The sequence below is a fragment of the Lampetra planeri genome, chromosome 25, assembly GCF_965212315.1.
Source record: "Lampetra planeri chromosome 25, kcLamPlan1.2.h2, whole genome shotgun sequence".
NCBI lineage: Eukaryota > Metazoa > Chordata > Hyperoartia > Petromyzontiformes > Petromyzontidae > Lampetra > Lampetra planeri.
This window is the reverse complement of record NC_136131.1, coordinates 2,682,470-2,702,943: the sequence shown is the minus strand read 5'-3', so window position 1 is coordinate 2,702,943 and position 20,474 is coordinate 2,682,470. Positions and strand designations below refer to the sequence as shown.

Sequence of the window (20,474 nt, the reverse complement as noted above, 5' to 3'; positions counted from 1 at the left end):
CAATGCATATTTGAGCATGGAAACACTGACCTTGATAAAATACGTAAAAACATGTCAATATTGTAATAAAGGACTCGACCGCTTGTATCTGTCTCCGTGTCCTTTATTTGGGTTCGTATACTTTTCCCACACGGCTCTCCCCTTGAGACTCTCCGCTTGGCAGCCCCAGGCTGCTGTCGCTCTCGTAGCCTCCTTCTATCTCGTAGCAGTCCCGCTGCTGAACCCTTCGTGCAGACTCCCGCTGCCGATCTTCCCTTGCAGACCCCTGGCTGCTCTCTGCAGCCTCCTCGCTGCTCCCGCTTCCCCGGGGTCGGTCACCGCTGGCCGACGGTGCCCAACCTTTCTCTATGTATGTGGCGATCTCGCCACTCTCTCACCCTCCGCCCTACGTGGCCTTTCTCTATCCCAGTCCCCGACAACTCCCCTTCCTCTTCCGGTTTCTCCCCTTTTAGACTTGAACCCTCTCCCCCACGTGACGTAACTCCTCCCCCCATGACGTCACATCCGGAAGGTCGTTTAAAGCTTGCATTACACCACCCTCCCGCGTAGAGAAAATCCAGCCGACCTCGGCTGAACAACAACTCCAACAAGTAATGCGAGCGAACACGACCGAACACGTTAAAGGACACGAAGCATACAATAATATAACAGTAAGAACAAGAACACAACACAACAGTCAACGAAATGTGAGGGATTTTGAGCGGGTGCAGGTCGCCGGCCCGTCCCGGACGGTCGGCGGCCCTCCCGCCGAGCGGGAACGTGACAGGGTTTTAGGAGCGACAGGATAAAGTTCATCTGTCGCTATTGGAGGCCCGCCAACGTCCCGGTCCCGTATTCCCGAAGGCCCAGCGTCAGAGGTGTCCCGCAATCGCGTCTGCGGCGGGGTCGGAAGGGCTGCGGGTCTCAGAGTTTTCGCAGCCGTAGTAGGCACACCCCGAGCAGAGCCTCCTCTCTCCTGCGGCGTCACGGCCGGCTTGTTTGTAAAAGGCACGACAGGCGCTCTTGCAAGGTCAACAGGCACAGGCAAGGGCAAGTCGGCAGCAACAGACCCCGGCAAGGCAACATCAGGAGATGACGCATCAGGTCGAGGGGCCACGTATGGTTTCAAGCGAGATGTGTGAACGAATCAACGCCGAGATCCAAACCGAACACGCGCCGACTGTGGGTTGGGAACCTCGATGAGGCGAACCGGCCCTTGCCATGGTTTATGTAATTTAGGAGAGGTACCTGGCCGCACTTGTGGGCAATGGAGCCAGGCCAGGCCCCCCACTTTCCAGGGGCACTCCCCCTTAGAGCGTCGAGCACACCGCTCGTTCCGGGCCTGGGCTTTGGCCGTAGCCATGCGGGCCCCTTACCGCGCCACAGTAACACGGCGAACGGTGTCCTGAATATAATCAGGAAGAGGCTTAACAGGTCCCCTCACTCCAGTTCCCAACTGTACATTAATCGGCAGCACGTTTTCACGACCGTACATAAGAAAAAACGGCGAATATCCTGTAGCCGCATGCGGCGTCATCCGGTACGCTGAAAGTACCCCAGGGATATGCAAATCCCAATTTGATTGTTTTTCACTCACCGTGTGACACAACATGGCGGACAAGGTCCGATTTAGCCGTTCAACTATACCATCCGTTTGTGGGTGGTAGGGAGATGTCCGTATTTTCTTAGTTCCGAGAGCCGCACACACTTCCCCCAGCAATTTAGAAGAAAAATTTTGGCCCTGATCCGTGAGGAGCCTCTCCGGCGTCCCCTTGTCCATAACGTACCCAAATAGAAAGGCGTCTGTAATGGACGCCGCTGACTGGTCGGGCAAGGGCCAGGCCATCGGCCAGCGGGAGAGGTACTCCACGCCAACTAGCAAGTATTTATTTCCTTTAGCGGATGGCGGAAAGGGTCCCAAAATATCTAACGCCACCAATTCATTAACTCGAGACACCTGAATAGACTGTATCGGCGGCACATATGGATGTTTAGGTGGCTTCCGGCGGGCACAATCGGGACATGCGCGTACGTGACCGACGACGTCTGTCGTCATGCCGTACCAATAGTAATCTCGCTGCAGCGTCAATAGGGTCTTCTGCACCCCCAGATGTAAAAGCGTGTCGCAATGCAGAGTCCTAATCAATTTGTACCGCAAAGATGCCGGTACAACCAGACGCCAGCGTTCCTGTATCCCTTCCCTCCACATCAGCAGACCATCACGGAGAGCGGTTTCCGGCACACCCCCCGTACCCGGTCCCCCACCCTCCTTCACAGGCCGCTTACGTAACGTCACCAATGAATTGTCCAACATTTGTTCCCGAATCCACACAGACCTCGGGAGATGCAAAATCCCATCAGCCGGTCCCCCATCAGCCGGCCCCGGCTCATTCGGAGCTTCAGGCACTTCGACCGCCAGCGCGACAGGCTGAGGGGGGTGCTGAATCGGGCCACATCTGTGCGTTCCAGACGCGCATGCGCAAGGGGATCGCTGTGGCAACCTGGAAAGCGCGTCCGCATTGGCGTGACGCACCCCCTTCCGATGGTGAATTTGGAAGGAAAATTCTTGCAGCGTGTCCAACCACCGCGCCAGCTGGCCGGATGGCTGGTCCATCTTAAGAGCATACTGCAAGGCCGCATGATCCGTGCGTACAATAAACGAACGACCATACAGATACGGTCGAAATTGGCGGAGAAAAAAAACAATAGCCAACAGTTCCCTGCGAGTGACGCAGTAGCGGGTTTCCGCGGGAGACAAAACCCGGCTACCGTACGCCACCACGCGTTCCACACCACCTTTGGACTGAGACAACACCGCCCCAATGCCCGTGTCGCTCGCGTCCGTATCCAGAATGAAAGGATGTTCAAAATCTGGATAATCCAACGTCGGCGCCGTAGCCAATAGATCGCGCAGGCCCAGAAATGCCGCCTCTTCTGGCGGTCCCCAAGCAAATTTGCGTCCTTTACCCGTAAGGAGGTGCAAGGGCCTCGCGATCGTCGCAAAATTCGGAACAAACCTCCGATAATATGAGGCAAACCCCAAAAACCGACGCACATCCCCCACCGTGGCCGGGGTTGGCCAGTCACGGACGCACACTGTTTTTTCCGGATCCGTGGCCACCCCGTCCGCACTAACGATGTGCCCCAAGTAACGCACGGAGTGTTGCAGTAGGTGACATTTCTTAGGCTTAAATTTCAAATTAGCGGAACGCATCCTGGTGAACACAGCCTCCAACCGCAGTAAATGCTCGTCAAATGTGCGGCTGAAGACGATAATATCGTCTAAATATATCAGACATGTCTCCCACTGCAACCCCGTTAATACCAACTCCATCAACCTTTGAAAAGTGGCAGGGGCCGCATTCAACCCCATCGGAAGACAGTTAAATTGGAATAACCCCTGCGGCGTATGGAAAGCAGTCTTCTCCCGCGAGGACTCGTCAAGGGGAAGCTGCCAGAAGCCCGAAGAGAGATCCAGCGTTGAAAAGAACTTTGCCCCCGACAAGGCATCGAGAGAGTCGTCCATACGCGGCAGGGGGTACGCATCTGCCACCGACACTTTATTTAATTTGCGGAAATCTACACAAAATCGCAATTTGCCGTCCTTCTTAACCAAAACAACAGGCGCGCCCCATGGGCTGTTAGATGGAGATATTATGTCCGCAGCCAACATGTCATCCACTGCCCCTCCAACGTGCTCTCACTCAGCCGGACTCATCCGATGCGAGTTTAACCGAATAGGGGCATCGTCCCCTGTGTCAATATGATGGTAAAGCAACGAGGTGCGTCCCAAGTCCAAATCGTCGGAGCTAAACACATCAGAATAACTCAATAATAATTTACGAATCGCACAACGTTGTTCCCCGGAAAGGGCAGAATTCTCCCCACACAATTCGGCAATCCAGCGATTATCTGCAGCCTCAGGGCCTGAAACACCACCAACCATAACCTGGCTGGCCAGATAATCATGAGCCGTAAACGCAGTAGTGGCATGTGCCACAACCGTACCAGCCGGTACACACACACTTTCGGTACTTGCGTTAAGCACCTGCAAAAATGGCTGCTGGTCCGGCCGGACAATAGTTTGCGCCCCAACGAGCGCCGATCCGCCCGTGATGGTGGCGGACGGCGACAACAAAACCCCAATAGCTCCTTGACGACCAGGCACAGGCTTCCGATATCGCAAGGGAATGAGCATCTGTGAGCCTGGTGGAATATCAACAGATACTTCGGACAGCGCCTGCACCTGGGCGACAGGAGCAGGTCGCCCCCAGGGCGACGGCAGAAATGTAATTTTACGCCCCTCCGGTAATTCAATGCAGTTTTCATTAATTCTAATTAGAATGGGCATCTTGGCCAGAAAATCAGTTCCCAACAAACAAGGAACCGCAAGGGACCTCGAAATTAACACGATTCCCGAGGCCGACACTCCCCCGATAGATATTTTAGCGTCCACCTGGCCCACAATGCCCATGCTACCCCCGTTTGCAGCGACGCAGGAAGCGTAAGCCGGACTCACGGCCTCTGGTGGGATGTTCAACAGATGGAATATTACATCTGATATAATGGTCGCGGACGCTCCGGAATCCACCAAAATACGTACGTCCACCCCTTGTATTGACCCAGGTACAGTGGACGAACCGGTAGCGGCCGCGACAACCCGCCGAGCCAACTTACGCCACTGCGTTACCGAGCGACATGGCCCAGTCAATGGCCTCCCATTATTAACAACACCCGGATCGCATGACAACGGTGATGAGTGAGGTGTCAAGCCTTGCCGGGTGTCTGGTGCGCACCGACTTGCCTGTGCTGGAGGATCCTTCCGTGGTGCGTCCGCTGTCGAGGCCTCCTGCTGGGGCGGACCTGGGACGCGGGCCCAGCAGTCCCTGGCGTAATGGCCCTTACGCCCGCAGCGGAAGCAGTCGACGTCGTTGCGCCGCGCCGCGGGCACCCCGTCCCGACGCGGCCGCGTCGGCGGCGCAGCCTGCGGCCCCGGCCCACTGCGGACCGGCCACGGAGCAGAGGCGGCTGACAGCTCCTGCGGGCCCCTCTCGTCAGGCACATACACCGCCTTTGTGGGATCCCAACCCACGGCTCCTCCTGCGACGATGGGCCCCCCCGTCCACGCCGTGACTTGTTTCCACCGGCGCACGTTAAACTGGGCACCCAGACATTTAGCCGCAGCCCGGGATGTCAGCTTTTCATGGCCACACACCGGCATAGGAATGCCCAGATCCCGGGACAGCTCGAGCATCTTACCCAAGATGAGAGGTTCCAGCAGGTCAGGCTCCGTCTCCGGGTATGCGGCCATAGCCAGCTCCAGTACCGCACCCCTATATGCCACCGGCGACTCCTCGGGTGCTCGCTGTCGTTGAACAAACCGGCGATGAGCATCATCCGGCGGCTCGTAAGCATCTGCCATTTCGTCGAACACTCCTCTCAATGTTTTCTTCTTCGCGGCCTTTATAGAGCGAAAGAATCTGACCGACTCGTCATCGAGAAGAGTCGGCAGAACTTCCAATGCCTCAGCGTCAGTCCACCTTGCAGAGCGTACCGCCGCCAAAAATCTGCAGGCAAAAGCACTCCAATCGCCCCCGATGGAGAATTCTTTAACAGTTGTAAGATGCCGACTGCGACTCCTTGGCGCGCCGTCTTCAGCCGATGAATCATCTGGTGGCATGTTCAACATGGCGTCGCATCGTGGCGTGGTCAAGATGGCGGCCTCTCGCCACGGAGAGCGCAAAATGGCGGCTTCCCGCCTTTCTTCGCCTGCCACGCCCAAGATGGCGTCTTCGTGCCGCGTGGCCGATAGCGTCGACAGCGAAGGCAGAGCGGCGACCTGCGGACCACCATCGGCTCTCCCCGACGCCGTCCTCGGCGTGACGAGCTCACACAACTGCGCCAGTACGTTTTTCAGTGTCTCAAGCTGCTCCGCCATCTGTCCCCATCGTAAATCCGCGGCATTTGGTGCAGACGGGTCCGCCGACGCGGCGACATCTTGGACCCCCGGCTCTGCGCTCGTTCCAGCACGGATCTCCTCCTCCATCGTAGTCAGGTCCCCCGCTGGAGGAAGGTCGTCGTTGTCGGATGATGAAGCAGATGCTGGCGACGGAATATTCTTTTTTCTTAGTTGTTTTGCCATGCCGTTACACTTCAGACACCAGTGTAATAAAGGACTCGACCGCTTGTATCTGTCTCCGTGTCCTTTATTTGGGTTCGTATACTTTTCCCACACGGCTCTCCCCTTGAGACTCTCCGCTTGGCAGCCCAAGGCTGCTGTCGCTCTCGTAGCCTCCTTCTATCTCGTAGCAGTCCCGCTGCTGAACCCTTCGTGCAGATTCCCGCTGCCGATCTTCCCTTGCAGACCCCCGGCTGCTCTCTGCAGCCTCCTCGCTGCTCCCGCTTCCCCGGGGTCGGTCACCGCTGGCCGACGGTGCCCAACCTTTCTCTATGTATGTGGCGATCTCGCCACTCTCTCACCCTCCGCCCTACGTGGCCTTTCTCTATCCCAGTCCCCGACAACTCCCCTTCCTCTTCCGGTTTCTCCCCTTTTAGACTTGAACCCTCTTCCCCACGTGACGTAACTCCTCCCCCCATGACGTCACATCCGGAAGGTCGTTTACGCCCGCATTACAATATGTAAAGACTTAGTTGAACCAACAACTGGGTTCGGGTACATTTTTGTGTGCAGTATATCGTGCTCATCTTAAAATTAGCATTTGCCTATTATCATCATGGTGTTGAGATGTTAACTCCCTCGCCTGGCATGCAGGAGGTCATGGGTTTGATCCCGACCCTGACGCCTGCTGTATATTTGGAGTTTGCATGTTCTGCCTGTGGTCGCTTGGGTTTTTCTGCAGATCCAGTATTTCCCTCAACATTTAGAAACATGCATTTAAAATATTTGGCTGCTATAAATTTACACGTGATAAGCCACTTCATTGAGCTTTCATTTGTGGCCAGTCCGCTTCTGAAAAAGAGCTGTATAGCTCAGTGGGCCTTACCTGGTAAAATAAAATCGAATAGTTGAATATAGTGTAAAAAAAAAACCCCACGATTGTGTTGTATCTCTTGAGATGAAAACCTTGTTAAATATCACGCACAAGTGCATAATGTGGCCTGGCTGGCTTACCAAGACCCCCCCCTCCCCCCGGCGGCTCGGCTGTCTCACAGGATTAAGCAGTCGGGTTTGAAGCTGCGCTTCTGCACCAACGAGACGCAGGCGACGCGGGAGGGGCTGGCGCTCAAGCTGCAACGCCTGGGCTTCGCCGTGGACGCCGGCGAGATCGTGGCGCCCGCTCCCGCCGCCCGCCAGTTGCTCCAGCAGAGGGGCCTGCGTCCGCACCTGCTGCTGCATCGTGGTACGGGGAGTGGGAGGGTGGGGGGCCCGCGTGGTTCACGTGGGTCACAGCTCACGTCCATCGCAAAGTCCCAAAAAAAGTGTTTGCGCGTTGCGTTCAGGTTTGGGCCCGGCTGGAACCGCGGTGGATAAATTCCCCGATTCCTACTGCGCAGTGTGTGATGAGGGTAAATTGTGATTTTTGGTGATGCATTGCGGCATTGTTCCTTCCAGCAGCAGGCTGTAATGATGGCATTCTGTTATATTTGCGCGTATTGCGGCAATATCATCGGTAGATGAATGCCAATGCCGAGGTCTGGCCTGCCACGAGAGGGCTTTAAAAGAGAGGTCTTGTATGCTTGGTTCTTTCGGCAAAGTGACGTAGAAGGGAAATAATGATAAAATCCCTTCTACGTGACTTTACCGAAAGAACCAAGAATATGAATCCCTGCAGTCACGAACGCTTTAAATCGAGAGTTCTCTTGTAGTTATTATATTCTTCCATTGAAGGAGAATAGATTGCAGTGGTTTAATGTAAGGTCCGTAGTTTGGGTTGAATGGCCACAATCACACGACTGTGGCCTGTCTTTCAATTGTCATTTATAAAGGAGATGTGCGCATCGGCCTGTGGATGTTGTGATGCAGAATCAGAATATTTATTTATACCGGAGGAATCCGATGAGCTCTAAAGCTATTTTTCACGGACGTCCAGTAGGGGCATGGGCAGAGGCGTAGCTAGGGGGAGGGGGGGTAGGGGGGTACACGTGTCCCCGGGCGCCAAGGTAAAGGGGCGCCAAAATTAGGCTTACAACGTTACATTATAACTTATTGCGGCGGGCGCGGCAGCCTGAAACTACTGCACAAATCTACACCTCAACCTAAAAGTTTATATATCCCGCCACACACAGCCTACATGTCACGTAATTACATTTTGGTATGTGATTAAACGGGGGGGGGGCGCCAATTTTATAGTTCGTCCCCGGGCGCAAAATATCCTAGCTACGCCACTGGGCACGGGGTAGGAACGGCAAAACAACAAACAGTACAAAACACGATAGGAGTGCAAAGTACAAGAAAGGTAAACAAATCAGCCAAAAGCATACATATAATAAATAACCATCCCCATCGCACCAGTGTCTACGACCAAATGAAGTAATTATTGATTTGAGGCTTTCGTGACTGCAGGCATCCATACTCTTTGGTGCTTTCGGTAAAGTCACGTGGGTATATTTTATTTTGTACCTACGTGACTTTAACGAAAGATCCAAAGAGTATGACGGAATTATGTTTGCGAGATGGGTGTAACCTGCCAGTAGGTGGGAGGGTGGAAATGTTGCTGTGATGTTTTACCCAATTTAGGTGATCTGTGAATATTGTTTTGAATTTGTAACTGTCACACACGGCCTGCATTCTGTACGTGGGAAGAGCAGGCTCTTAATGGTGAACAGAATATAGCTGCAGACCTATGTGTTTCACACGCCGTGGAACGTGTTGCTATATGAGAAGCAGGGAATGTACCTGCTACTAATGTAGTTGTCATTTCACAACTCGGCAGTGTAATTGCGTGTTTGCCATGCCATGAGTTGTACCCGTTGTCTTGCTTTTTCAATATAAACCTTGTGACGAACATATTTTAAATTGGTTATGCAACACGTGTATGAATTTCAATAAGCTAAGCATCTCCAATTAGCACGGTTGGCTATGCAAGAAGTTCAACATACATTCATACAAAGAGCCATAGCTTGTCAAAAAAGAGACATCACATGGAATACAACAGGATAGGGTACACAGTAATAAGTATAACCCGTAAAAACAAAGTTTTTCGCTATAAATCCTTTATATGCGTGGCAGCGAACTTAATATAAAGGATTTAAAAATATATTCGCCTGTGGAGGACGCGGGGATCGATCCCGCGACCTTTGGCATGGGAAGCGAGGGCGCTACCAACTGCGCTACTCCGCAACGGCCTGTGGAGGGGTTACGCTCTGGGCTCTTACACTCTGACGTTCAGCCAAAGCCATGAATGCGTTCTATTTGAATATATGTAAAATAAATTTTTTTGCCTAAAAAGTGTAAAATTTTGGGAATTTTTTTTCACGAACAATAATTGTCTGGCACAACGAGTCTGTGTGGAAAATGTCAGCTCGATTGGATCACGGGAAGTGGGTTAAACAACGACCGAAAGATTTGCACGGTCCTAAGCAAGCAAGCACGCAAGCAAGCAAGCACGCAAACTTAATATAAAGGATTTAAAAAGGGAAGGCTTTAACTATGATCAGCAAGAAGAAATCCATTTCAATTTTAAAGAGCAGCAGTGGAGTGACTTCCACTTGTTCACAGATTTATTATCAGTACTACTGTGCAGGAGCAAGTAGATATTTATTTGGAGTTGTGTAGACGTTTGCGGTACCCGTAGAATAATTCTGCTGTGCATAGTACAGGTTTGGTCCAATCAGAAGCCATTATCATTCCTCGAACTATGTTGCCGTAAGCATTGATAATTTCTGCCGGATATGGATGCTAGCTCCTCCCTCCTGCCTGTCCCTCTTCATTCAGTGATAAGTCTTCCATGCGACAGCAACGCTAATCACTGTGATGGAAAGAAGAAAACATATCTCAACACATTCCTCAATTACGATCCTATGTTATATTTATGTAGTGCCTTTATCCAACGCGATGAGGGTAGCTGAAGGTGATGCGGTGAATCGGGATGGGGTATGGGGAGGGAGGTTTAGAGGGTACCGGAATTATGGTGGGTGCCTAGGGATGGAGCGAAGGATGGGCGAGGGAGAAGAGGTGAGGGTCTTGAAGGAGGAGCGGAAACGAGACGGGGGGAGTGTGCTGCTTGCTTCATGTAGAGGAGAAGTTTGTTTTGGTGCAAGGGGGCGAGTAGAGAAAAGGAGCGGAAACTAGTCCGGGAGGGTGATTGCAGCCTTAAGAGATAACGAAAATAAGAGACTACGTTTTGAGCAGTGCCCCTTCATCATAGCATATACATACAGAAGCCAGAGTGATACCGTGGATATTAAAAGTTGTAAACTGCACTTTATAGTGTGAAATAATGCCTTTTGATGACCAGTTTTTAAATTGTTGCTTCATGAGGACCGTGAGATTATTCAAATGGATTTAAGAGGTGATCAGTCCAAAACATTTTGACAACCAATGCTCTCGTTTATTAGTGAGTGGAACGGATTGGCTGAAATTTTACCGTATTCTCCACATTATATGATGAACGGAACTTTGTTACCCAGTGTAAATAAAGTTAAAACAGATCTCGATTTAAAGCTTTCGTGACTGCAGCGATTCATATTCTTGGTTCTTTCGGTAACGTCACGTAGAAGGGAAATAATAAAAATAAAACATAATATTACGTTTTATTTTTAAAGAAGGGAAATACATTTTTATAGAAGGGAAATAATAAAATAAGTCAAACATATTATGTTTTATTTTAAACGTAAGATTATGTTTTCTTTTTATAATAAAACACAATAGTATGTTTTATTTTTTTTATTTTAAAATTTCCCTTCTACGTGACTTTACCGAAAGAACCAATAAAGTTAAACAGATCTGGCCACAAAGACGAAGACACGTGCACTTGTCAGATTACAAGATGCACCCCCAACCTTTTCTTTAACATCTCATGGACAAAAAGTCCATCTTATAATTCTGAGAATACATTAAGTCTGGACCATAGCAATGTGACATTCTGGGTACACTGATGATGGTGGGATATACTCGGCTTGTCAACAAAAGTTGACGGGAGATTCCCTTACACTCACATCGTAGCATTGCATTATTTAAATGATGGTTCAAAGCAGCCTTGACTTCAAAGCAACTTTGACTTCAAAGCTCAATTTTAGATACACGAGCGGAAACTGTTTTTTAGTGTAGTTGTAATATACCAATTAATGATTGAGCCATACTTACGGATGTTCATATATGAGGTAAATGTGGCTTATTTAATGTTTTAATGACGTGAAAACAAGAAGTGGTGACCATCGATTACTGTACTGATGTGCCCCACGAAGAACGAAACCGGCCTACAGTTGTATCTTTGTTTTCATTGCTGCCTGTCGGTTGATTACATATTCTCAACTTATTGATGGTGAGCGAAGACAAATTGACTACGATGCAGTTCTTCTGCACTAGTGGTTTCCTGTTTAAGGCTGAGAGCGCTGTTTGCACACACGGTGCATGTTTTTGTGTCATCAAAACTCGATTGACTATAAAGGTGAACACACATTCACGTTGAGAATTAACACGATCCTTCGGAGTGGGCAGGTAGGAACTTGGTTGGACAGCACGGCGTTCAGGGGGGGGGGTGCATGGGTGAGTGGGCATGTTTCGCGGCGTAGCTCGGTGTTCGGTGGGGAGGTGCATGGGTGGGCGGAATTCCGGATATGCACGACAGAGACAGACACATAATCCCTGTGAGCAGTGTGGAACCTATTGTTCCTACCTGTATTATTTCAGTTAATAATCATAATTATATATATATTTTTTTATTTTGTGCAATGTTGACACTTGGTAAACTGAGTTATTATTAATAGAGGTGACTGGATGGTCCAGGGTATTGAGGCCTTTGTCAGAGGCTTGAACCAACATTGTTGAGAGCTTGGTTTTAGGTAAAACTGTTAAGTTTATTTTAATTTTATTGCAAGAGTTTCAGTACTGCCATTACATATAATAATTCGCGCTGCTGTGGAGAATATAAGTAGCAATAAACAAAGAGATGATGAATGCCTCCTTCCAGAGGTGTGGACTCGAGTCATGTGACTTGGACTCGAGTCAGACTCGAGTCATGAATTTGATGACTTGCGACTCGACTTGGACTTGCATAACAATGACTTTGTCCCACCTATGAGATGTGGACTCGAGTCATGTGACTTGGACTCGAGTCAGACTCGAGTCATGAATTTGATGACTTGCGACTCGACTTGGACTTGCATAACAATGACTTTGTCCCACCTCTGCCTCCTTCACATATCCATCTCTCCACGTAAAGAAAAGTATTTCTAACACAACCCCATCAGCCGCACAGCCTTCTGGGAGTGCATAATTCCAGCAGCATTGATTTCAAGATGTGCAAACTTTGGATTGGTTTCAACAGCAGAGCCAGACTTGCCTGAATCGATGCTGGTGAACTGTAGCTATTTTTATTTTACCAAGTAAGGCCCACTGGGCTATGTTGCTCTTTTTCAAAAGCGACCAAGCCACAAATGATTGCTCAACAAAGTGGCTTATCCCGTTTAAATTTGTAGCAGCCCAATACTCTGAACGCATGTTTCTAAATATGGAGAAAAATCATCCACGCGACCACGAGGAGAACAGGAAAACTCCAAATATACAAGCGTCAGGGTCGGGATCAAACCCACGATCTCCTGTATACCCAGTGGGGCAGTTAACATCTCACCACCGTGACGCCCACTGCCGATCTTACAGTCAAGATCCCCTCTGCTATCTCATGTCGGGTCCATAAAAAGACTTTGGCGCGTGAAGTAAAAAAAGTGGCGTTCGGGTCTCCCCCTCCGAATGTGCTCGCAGACGTGTTGCCGGAGTTTGACGGCCTGGACGTGAGCAATCCGAACTGTGTGGTGCTGGGCGATGCGGCCGAGTTCTTCACGTACGACCGCCTCAACGAGGCGTTCCGCGTCCTCATAGGCCTCGAAACGCCCGTGCTGCTCTCCCTGGGCAGGGGGTCAGTGTTGCACACGATTGCCTCTCCAGGCAATGCTCTCCTCAAACTGTCTGCGAGGCTTTCCATAACTTTTGTTTACTCGGGTGAAATTATAATTTTTCAAAAGGGTGGAATTTGTATTTGGACGTATTGGCGGTATACCCGGCGCAGCATGACACACCGGTCCTCATAAAGCAGTCGAAAATTTAAATTTGAATAAGCACATTTGTTTTTATCAATCTTGAATTGACCCTGTCACCAAGTTTGACGCGATTCAGACGTTTATTCAGCCGTTTATTCAGCCTACTGAGATTTGATTTAAAAAAGGTCAACATTGACCGTTGATTTGGTTCCATTGAATCCAGGAACCGTCCGACCAAGTCTCGGGCACGAGAAGTCAAATCTGCCTTTGGAACACGGAGCAGCCAATCGTCACCAGGCTGGGTGCTGCTATACGGCAACGGACTGTGAAGCTTCGTGTTCAGTCGCTCGTGATGTTCGTCTTCCGTCTGAATCGACGTCACGAGAACTGATTTTGACGCACCCTGCAAGATTTTCTGAGCGGGGTTACGAATAAATTATTATTGGGGAATTTTTTTAAATCTATATACTGCGCGCCACCGGTGTACCGCCAATACGTTAATTTGAAAGGACGCTTAAATACCGCAGCATGTCAAAGTGTGCCCTGTATGTGTGTATGTAGGTTGGACTTATTTCGCACTGTATGTAGCCAACCGTGCTAATCTGATCTCAATCACTCCAATGTCCAGCTGCAGTTATTTCTATGTTTTAGCCTGCGGAACACAGTGGCGCAGCGGCCAGCCTGCAAGTGGCATTGGTCTCTCAAGAGGGGGTGGGTGATGTTGACCTCGATACATTTTTCAAATTTGTCCAAAATTGGCACCCTGACTCCGGCACGCATGGCCTGCTCGATTTGACGACGTCACAGGATCTTGAATGCCCACTCTGATGCGGGTGGCGTGTTCATTTGTGTGTGGCTGCAGTATTACCCAGGGCAGCTGGGGGGCATGAACTGCGAACCTCTGTCTACAAGAAGTGGCAATCGCACTACCGCACGGCCGTGTCTTGAACGTAATTTGACAGAGCTAAACTATAATACTCGACAGTTGATTTGATGTAGTATTGATGTGTATTTGTTGCATTCTTTTTTTATTGTTTCATCCCCTGAAACGCAGTTGCTGTTCTGCTTCGATTTAGTTTTATTTTCCTCGAGGTATTACTACGTTTGATTGATTTGTCATTCGGGTTATTCCAGGTCACTTTTGCAAACGGCACACTATATCCTGGTCTCTTTGAGTTTGCAGCCAGTTAAAGACAACAAAAACGAATTAAGGTAAACTAAGGCCATGGGGACATCTGCAGCAAATGAGGTTTCTATATCTTGAGCTGATGTGAGATCTGGAGCTATGTTCACCTGCCATTTTAACTGTGCTCCCGATCACAAACGTACATGCAGCAGTGGCCATGCAAGTACGTTTTTTTTTTATCAATCCTTAACCGCTTCACATTCTCGTGCACTTGTCAATTAATGCATTGATGAAATGCCTCTGGTCTTTTTGAATCGGTTAAGTTAGGGGTACTTTTATCAGGGAAAGAGCCTATTTTACACGTTTTGTTTTAAGCAGTTGGCGATTTTAAAATTCAGAATTTTGGATGATGACTGGCTCGCAGCAGTAAACTCTTGAAAATCGCATCAAAGGTTATCCTTTATGCTTTTTTATCATCTCTGCGTGTCACGCTTCATAAAAATTGTTAATTATATTGTCGGTTCGCAACGCAGTAACCTGATGTACATCGACGAGTGAAGCCAGTTGGCACACTGCTTGTTGGCATTCGTTTGAGTTTAAGAAACAAAAATTGGAATCCTGGGCTTGGTACGCCACTTAGTCATGGAACAGAATAATAGAAGTACATCCGCTGCTCGCCCAGTGACACGGAACGTTTTCCCGCCCCTGTGCTGCACCCTAAGTTACACACGAGGGAGTGAAAGGGAATAGTTTCATGTCATCAACACACACTGGCTTGCCATTATTATTTGCGACGCAGAGACCCTGTCTTGCTCGCCGTAAATGCCACTGTTTTGTTAGTGCAGCGTTGCTACTCCTTCGTTCCACCAGTTTATCATAGTTTGCGATTCCTTTGGCAGTTCAGGAATCGGGAGTCTGTCAGTACTTTTAAATCCAGCTTGACAATTGATTTTTATTCATTGACTTTTCCTGTAGTTTGATTGGATTTACCGATACTGCAAGTCAAATGTTTTTATATTATTGCCTTTCATTGTATTTCTTCATGCTATATATGTCGTGCACAACATTGTGCGTCCACAACCGACGTTAAGGCCTAGTTTGTCGTGTAATACTGCTTAAGGACCCTGTATTTGCTCGTCGTATTATTGATGTGTTTGTCTTTTGTTGTTACTGTGCTCGCGCAACCACGGATATCCATTGTTAAATAGCCAGAAAACTGGCTGAACGGGATTATCCGTGTAACATGAACTCAAATTGTGATTCATATTTAAACGTAATAGTGGCGGCAACAACAATCCCAACTGATATTGCAGTCATAAACAAAGGGAAATGCTGTTATGTAATATTAAATGGAGATATTGTGTGCCTTGTAATTAAACCACAGGAGATACTACAAGGAGACCGATGGGCTCAAGTTGGATGTTGGGGCTTACATGAAAGCATTAGAGGTGAGTTTTTTTGCTTATTGCAAATAACATTCCTGTGGAGGGAGTTGGTAGGAACGTTGGGTTGCTCGGTCAATGGCCATGGTCAACGGCGGCATGGTGTATTCCGCAAATATGGCCGACTGTGAGGGCGGGCACAAGCCGTCGTGAGTAGGTTAAACGTTGAGTTGTATAAGGGCACCACGGGGTGACCAGCCCCTCCCCACCCAGCAACACCCCTCACACCCCCCCATCCAGCCCCACCCTCCCCACCCAGCCCCTCCCCACCCAGCCCCTCCCCACCCTCCCCACCCAGCCCCTCCCCACCCTCCCCTCTCCACCCAGCCCCACCCCTCCCATTTTTGGATGCAGGACGGACGGACACAATAATCCCCTGTGGGTTGGTGTAACCAGGAGGTTCCTACCAGTATAAATACGTTGTATAGGCTGCGACGAAATGACATATTGGTAAAAGTCCAAAACTCTAAATTTTTACTTAAAACTTTCGTGACTGCAGGAATTCATATTATTGGTTCTGTCGGTAAAGTCACGTAGATAGAAAATAAAAATAAATTAAAAGTAAATAAAAATTAAAGCAAAAAACGCTAATTTTCATTTATTTTTAATTTTAGTGTCTATCTGTGTGACTTTACCGAAAGAACCAAGAATATCCAAAACTCTATTTTTGTGATGAAAGTAGAATTGGATTTCGATTTGTTTGCACTGGGTTGGATTACATCACGGCAAACCAGAGGATTTCAGTCGATCGTAGACTTGCTGCGTGACGGATGAAGGATGTCGTCAGAAAATGGGAATTATTATAAAAGATCAAGCTCTGTATCTTTATTAGGGGTGGAGCGGTGGCGCAGGGGTTAGTGGACCGCGGCGCGAACCCAGTAACAACATGAGTTCGATCTCCAGCTACGACGAACATCCAATGCGAGTGAAATCTGAACCTGTCCTGAGTTCTGTCCTTCACCGACCCACACTGACTAGCATGGTGAAGTATGGTCAAACAACCTCCGTGACCGACATGCAGGAGTGGACGGACACAAGACGGCAATTGATTTCATCGGCAAAGTTTATATCACTAATACAGCGTCCAAATGTGACAGCACCTCACATTTGTGGTGAACGTGTGCACTGGGCTATTATGAAGAACAAGATTTTATTTATTTTGACTTGTTTTTGCATAGGGGAGGTATTGAGGGTCGACTGCGATAAGGGCAGAAAGGGAAGTGAGAAAGAGCATGGGGAAGGTACAGTGAGGACACTTGATGGAGAAGAAGGTCGCGTGCACAGGAGTAGGGGTGGGAGTTGGGTATGAAATGGTTAGGCAATGAATCGCGATAAATTTTGCTTTGAGCAAACTGGCTTGTGGTTATCACTTGTACTGTAAACATCTTCAGCACAAACTACTTCAGTCGCTCAATCGAAGACTGGTGTGCGGCCTTGCCTCCGAGATCAAAGCCGTATAACCCTTCACTGCCCCCAAACACAAAGGCGGATGAAGTCACCCACATCTCACAGTGGTGAGACGGTTCCTGCAGATCTTAGGCACCCCCTGCCGACCCCGTCCGTGCATCCTACGCAAATGCGTGGGCAGTGCTGGTTTAGATTAAAACAAACAAATGTATGATTCTCAAAAGACTAATCAACCCATGACATACTATGTACATTCGATGAGCGTTAAGAAGTTAAAGTTGGTGTTTGGAATGTCCTCCGTTGAATTCTTAGACATTGCTTGCCTGTACAGATCACCATACATCGATGGTGATTAACTGTGAGAGGCCCATTTTTGAAACTATTTTTTAGGGCCAAAAACGGCAGAGGCCCACCTTTGAGACTGTTTTTGGGCCCAAGGGTCAGTAATGTACATATATAATGTACGTTGTGTTTGTTCAATGGCGGAGCCAGGATTTTCAGGTAGGGGGGGCAACCCATCCAGCAATTCAAAATGATAGAAGTTGTTACTAAGGACTTGTCCCTTGCTTTTTATTCGACGCGTGTGCGGCGATGGCGCAGCCATCGATCGAGGGTCGAATTCGAACCGTGTGTGATCGGCATCGCGCTCGCTGCCTTCAGGGAAGTCGTGTACTGTATGCGCAACTGCGCACATTTCTATGAGTCACTTATAACTGCTTTGCCGTTACTTATTGCCAATTATGGACTCAGACTATTGTTTTACCATCTCAGAGTCCCTGGCACGTAATAATAATTTGCTACACAGTGGCAGTGGGGGTCGCAAAATGCCGATTTATTACTAATAAACCCCAATGATCCGATCGAAATTAGGGACTTCGATCAGATCATTGGGGGGGCATGTGCCACCCCACCCCCCACTGGCTCTGCCAGTGTGTGTGTTGATTAACTGTGAATAATCCAACTAATAATAGAGATCCATTGTAATTGATATGACTACATTGACCCCCCGCCTCCTCTGGGCTTCACATCTGATTGGCTCACAGTGATGACATCACATCTATCCCTCTATTTAAGACCGAAACAGGAGGATTTCTTCACAACTCTTACTGTCCGCCTGATGATGCTGGCTGTAATTACCGGCGAAACGTCATAGTGAAATTGTAAATGTTGTGGGTTTACTCTCCAACACACCGGTGTGCTGAAAAAGTAACTAATTGGCACGTTCTGTTTACGTGACAAACATTACTAATTGGCTGTGTCGAGTGCTGGCAGGTTTAACGACACATTTATATTTATGGGATCTGAACGTGGAGGCATGCGTGCTGTGGCCACGTGTGTTCACGTGGTGCGTCTGTGTGTGCGTGGTGTGCATCCTGTCTTCTAGTACGCGTGTGACGTAGAGGCGGAGGTGGTTGGAAAGCCCTCAAAAGCCTTCTTCATGGCAGCTGTGAATGACATGGGACTCACTCCCAGCCAGGTAAGGAAATCGGTTCCTTAGCACTTAGGCTTTCGCGACCAATATTACGATTCACAATTGATTTTCGGGGCAGATCGTGGAGGTAAAATGCGTGTCGTACGCCCTCCAGCTGCCTGATGATGCTGGTTGTGACTACCGGCGAAACGTTCGTGCCCAGTTTTTTTAACGTATGCGGATCGCTGTGGTGCTGAAGCAGTAATACATTGACACGTTTGTTCACGCGACAGCTTTACTAATTGGCTTTGTCGAGTGGAGGAGGGTGTACGAAACACACGTTTTACTTACGCGATCAATCACAAAACCGAAATGCTCCGATGGCAATGGCGCCCAGTTATTCGGATGCTGTGCGCGCCTATGCGGGCTTTGAGTATTGCATTCCTGCGTGCTCTGGTGCAGGTGCTGATGATTGGCGATGACATTGTGAATGATGTCGGAGGCGCTCAGCTGTGTGGCATCTCCGCTCTGCAGGTCCGCACGGGAAAGTTCATGTAAGTAACTGAAGGATGTGAGAGATTTAAAAAATAGCTTACTGCTTCGGGGAGTTCCAGCAGTCTTCATTCAGTAATATCCTAAAGGTCGTGACTGACTGATGTGTACTTTTCCTTGGATTTAATGGATGGTAATGCTTAGGTGACCAATGGCCCTCTGGGCCCATGGTTTTCTTGCTTCACTGCAATGGATGTTATCAAACTAAAATTGCTTCTCTGCTAATGTGTGCATGACTCATTTGAATAGATTTTTCTTTCAGTTGGTAGAACACAATGTTACCTGATTTAAAATGTGATTATAATGGCTCATTTGTATTTAATTAAGCCCTTTTGGGCACTGCAAAATTTGATGGATGAATCTGCAGTGGAACACTCGAGCACAATTTCATTTGTGGATTAAATACTTTGCAGCTGCGGCAGCCAACGTTCCGGAGCTGTGCCATACTTGGCAGCACTCGTGTGCAATACTGAGTGTCACGTGACAGTCCTGCTAATGGGGGGCACCCGTACATATTATCCCAAAAGGCACAAACTTAAAAAAAATAATTCTTACATCACAAGTCCAAGGCAGCTGAAGTGATTACTGCTGGAATGAGTCTCCAGGGTCAGTAAGACGAGCCCCCCCCCCTCCCCCCTGGTGAATTTGTATCCGTGGAGTGAAATTCACCATTGGTTGGCCTGTGAAGGAGATGTGACTGTATATCGTTGCTGTGAGTTACATTTGTTTTTCACGCGTGTCCGTGCAGGCCTTCGGATGAGCATCATCCCAGCGTGAAGGCCGATGGCGTGGTGGACGACCTGGCGAACGCTGTGGACCTACTGCTGAGCGAGTGGAAGAAGTCATGAAGCCGATATGAGGATAATAAATATGAGGACAGAGAGAGAACACGCACCGTAGAAAAGAAAATAATAGGAGTGTGGCAAGCTACGATTAAGTGGGTGAACTGGGTTCACACTAGATAACGAGGGGTGGCCCGCAGATAATTTGAAATGATTCGCGAGCCGTGTTTGTGTCGCCGTGTCGCGTCGCCTGGGGCCACCCAACGAAACGTAGCTTTGAGTATTCGTGACAATTTAACGATCGCCACGGGCTCACCTCAATCCTCACCATCGGTAGTGATGAGGTGAGCATTGCCACGGCCCGTTCCCGCGAGGCCCGTGTGTCATCGCACAGTGTGGTATTACTGGGGTTTTGGTCTTTTTTTTTCTATTGAACATGAGCCAATTGCAATGCACGGGCGATAGGAAGACAACCACTAGGCCAGCTGCCCACGGGGTGAGGGGAGGCAAGAGCGATTGGGTTTACTGCCCACCTACTCGTGAAGAGGAAGCGATGGGGAACGTGGTATTTTTAGGCGTAGTGCGGTATTGCTGTTATTGCGACACGACTCCACGTA

General features: G+C 49.0%; 1 protein-coding gene across 1 annotated transcript in view; it reads left to right on the top strand.

Moving 5' to 3' along the window:
* LOC144727245 (phospholysine phosphohistidine inorganic pyrophosphate phosphatase-like) overlaps positions 1-19,984 on the top strand; it is a 33,088-nt gene extending 13,104 nt beyond the window's left edge. Inside the window, exons 2-7 of the mRNA XM_078605932.1 lie at positions 7,153-7,340; positions 12,863-13,016; positions 15,648-15,711; positions 18,497-18,589; positions 18,986-19,077; positions 19,824-19,984. Of these exons, the coding sequence (XP_078462058.1) occupies positions 7,153-7,340; positions 12,863-13,016; positions 15,648-15,711; positions 18,497-18,589; positions 18,986-19,077; positions 19,824-19,923 (691 nt within the window). The 3' untranslated portion in view covers positions 19,924-19,984. The remainder of the gene's footprint in view (positions 1-7,152; positions 7,341-12,862; positions 13,017-15,647; positions 15,712-18,496; positions 18,590-18,985; positions 19,078-19,823) is intronic.
* Positions 19,985-20,474: the final 490 nt, after the last annotated feature.